A 3,039-nucleotide genomic window follows, 5' to 3' on the forward strand; every position below is an offset into this window, starting at 1 on the left:
AACAATCTCCTAGCAATCTCCTTTGTATATTAATGCAACTGTTGACTGTTCTTCCTCCTGGGACAAAAGTGCACCGGCCACTGAATTCTTTGTATTCTACTTAATTAAGGAAAAGTCTTTTCAAATAATGATTAAACTATTTTTTTTTTTAATTTCACTATTCACTTGCGATTATATTTATTTTGATTTGTTTCTGTCAAAGCAGCTGATTAAGAACTTCGAATTTCACTATTTTAGTTGGCAACGCCGTTGATAGTTACGATCGGATTACAATATACCAATTTTCGAATTTTCAGAACGGAGCTACGAATTCGTAACTACGAACTTTCGGATTACAGCATACGGGTGTTAATGTTTCAGTCAATGAAATCAAATTCGAACGCACGCAAGCCAATTTCGGGTGTCGCAGAAAAACAAATTAGATGGCGTGCGTATACAAACGCCGCGTGGTGCGTTTATACCTATTGAGTTAGGCTGTTAAGTATTTTTTCAAGGCAATTTCGAAAAGGTTTTTTTAAATAGTTCATTGTACATCCATTAGTTAACCAATAGTTAAAAACAGCTGTTTTTCTATGTGGTTGTACTTTGTATTCAGCCTTCAACAATAAAAACCGTTGTAGAATAATAACCTCTAACCAGGTGTGAACACCCTACTGTTATTTTCGCGCGTGTATTTGCCTACTAACGGTTATGAACTGGCTGGTGCTGAAATGTATCTACATACATACACATATTTATTTAAAAATTATGTTTTGTATTGTCGCGAATGTACATATCTGTGTTGTATTTACGTAAATATAATCATATATGAAAGTCGCGGCTAAATGCCCGTTAACGAATTTTCCAACATATTCAACTCTATGAACCCTCAATTGCATAGAAGAAGAAAAAATAAAGTAATTGTGCAAAACAAAAATATTAGTTTTATTTATTGATTATTCAAATAAAGGATTTCCATTCAAAACATCATTTTAGGAGTCGCTTTTCCTAATAGATATTCAATTCACACATTTGTCTATTGCAAGCAATCCTATCGAACCCTAGGCGACTTAGATCTATACTTTTATAGCGACCATCTAGTATTAGCTCCGAAATGGCTCGACCCACTGCAGGCGACTGTTGAATACCATGCCCACTAAACCCAGTCGCGATGAAAAGGTTTTTATAGTACGTATGTGGACCAACTATGCCGTTCTCATCAAACGTGTTGTATTCGTAGTAGCCAGCCCAACTACCACATACTTTGATCGATTCAAATGCACTACAACGCTTCGCTAAAGTTGGCCATATGTCCGTCTCGAAGTATTCGTGATCAACATCCAAGCTACTTACTGGCGGCTCAGATTGTTGGTTGCATGGACTGCGGCCTGTAATAAAATTACTGCCCATGCCATCACGCCTGAAATATGTTCCATCGAGATCTATCGTGAGAGGTGTACCCGGACCGGGAGCATTTTTACCCTGTGTGGTAAAAACATAGACAAACCGTTTGCGTGGCTCAACAGGAAGCGATGTAGCCAACTCACCGGGCCCCGTACCAATATTTGCCTGTCGAGCTATTTGACCTGAACGTGCACCCGCAGCCAAGACGCAAATGTCGAAATCCACAGTACAGATATCATTGTTTCTGGCTCGAACTCTGACAGAGTTGATTTTATTAGAGTCGTTTGGTATATCGAAATCAAGGACTTCGCCGTGAAGGAAATCAGCACCATACTCCTTGGCACGGTTGCGGAAGCCTCCTAAAAGAGCCCAAGGATCAAACCAGCCTTCGTTTTCAAGTCCATAGCAACCTAAATGAAATTTTAATGTGTAAGTGATTCAAATAACTTTGTTGAAAAACTATACCCAATGCCACGTCGTCAGTGTTAATCCACGGGAATTTCTGTGTTAATTGAGACGGTGTTAGTAGTTCATTGCGGGCGCCCAATTCGTTTTGTAGCCTGGAATTTTGTTGCAAAATTTTGGCACATAATTCTGAAGCGAGAACCAAATAGCCATGTGGGCGGAAACACAAATCCACATCACCCAAATATTTGACAGAGTTCTGTATGAATTCGCCGCCATATATGGACATCTGAATATTTTCAGGCAGTGAAAATTGCTGACGCACTCCACCGACAGACAACACAGTGGAAGCCTCCTTGTACTACATTTTTCGATACATTCATACTATAATTAAATATGTGCATTGCGACCCTTATTTTTTACTCACGGTCGGATCCCGTTCCAGAACAATCACACTGAGATCTTTTTTACCTCGCTTCTTGAGCCAATAAGCAGTAGAGGCTCCAACAGCACCACCGCCAATAACTACCACATTGCATTTTCGATGGGTTTGTATACCTGTCGATTTCTCGGTACTCATCAAACGCTTGCCAAAGGAGTCATATTTGTTTCTATGCAACGTATTGCAATTTGAAAGCGAGCGCAGTGCATTCCTTAGGAAGCCAGCTTGCAAACCGAAAGCGATAACGTGCGCGCACTTCGACATCGTCGAAACATCAGTTGCCGAGTTTTGCTGATAGATTGACCGTGAGTAGCAAGTTTATAATGTAGTAGACTGATTTGATTAAGAAAAGAGCTGCTGGTATCTTATCTAATTTACAAATATATTACGGGTAGTATATGTACATACATACGTAAACTGCGTATTTATATTGATGCGCATATGTACAGAGTGGAAATCTTCATATGTACGTGCATACATTTCTAAGTAAGTATGTGCCTTTTTGTATGCAATAATAAAATATTTACAAGGTGATAAGTTCCATTACTATTTTAAAATCTTGAATGGAACCATTCATACTCACATGCATGCAGTAATTACTGGTTTGATGTTAGTTCTTAAACATGGAAAATGATTATTTCATATGAAATATTATATACCACAATTTGCTTGCTAAATTATCAATTTTTGTATTGAAAATCTGTAGTTAACTGTCGATTCTGAGTTAAATAACGCGGCTTATTTTTCAAGAAATTCTTTTTTTCAAAAAGGTAGGACTAAGGAGTAGGGCCGCGTAGGATCTTCTTTCC

The 3,039-nt window shown here is 38.4% G+C and overlaps 1 protein-coding gene across 1 annotated transcript; it reads right to left on the reverse strand.

The window, feature by feature from the left end:
* Positions 1 to 897: 897 nt before the first annotated feature.
* Positions 898 to 2,551, reverse strand: LOC118756435 (FAD-dependent oxidoreductase domain-containing protein 1-like). Its single transcript, XM_036491200.1, has 3 exons — positions 2,216 to 2,551; positions 1,849 to 2,149; positions 898 to 1,793 (listed from the first exon to the last, which is right to left on the reverse strand). The coding sequence occupies exons 1-3, from the start codon at positions 2,492 to 2,494 to the stop codon at positions 988 to 990; spliced, it is 1,386 nt and encodes a 461-aa protein (XP_036347093.1). The 5' UTR covers positions 2,495 to 2,551; the 3' UTR covers positions 898 to 987.
* Between the last annotated feature and the right edge of the window lie 488 nt (positions 2,552 to 3,039).

Source organism: Rhagoletis pomonella, unplaced genomic scaffold (assembly GCF_013731165.1).
Source record: "Rhagoletis pomonella isolate Grant_MI unplaced genomic scaffold, Rhpom_1.0 Rhpom_scaffold_10255, whole genome shotgun sequence".
NCBI lineage: Eukaryota > Metazoa > Arthropoda > Insecta > Diptera > Tephritidae > Rhagoletis > Rhagoletis pomonella.

Bases quoted from the DNA above. Each gene is read 5' to 3' on its own strand.
- LOC118756435 (XM_036491200.1), bottom strand. From the start codon at position 2,494: ATGTCGAAGTGCGCGCACGTTATCGCTTTCGGTTTGCAAGCTGGCTTC. The intron at 2,150-2,215 runs GTGAGTAAAAAA...CGAAAAATGTAG, and splicing joins TTCTGGAACGGGATCCGACC to TACAAGGAGGCTTCCACTGT. The intron at 1,794-1,848 runs GTATAGTTTTTC...AATTTCATTTAG, and splicing joins CACTGACGACGTGGCATTGG to GTTGCTATGGACTTGAAAAC.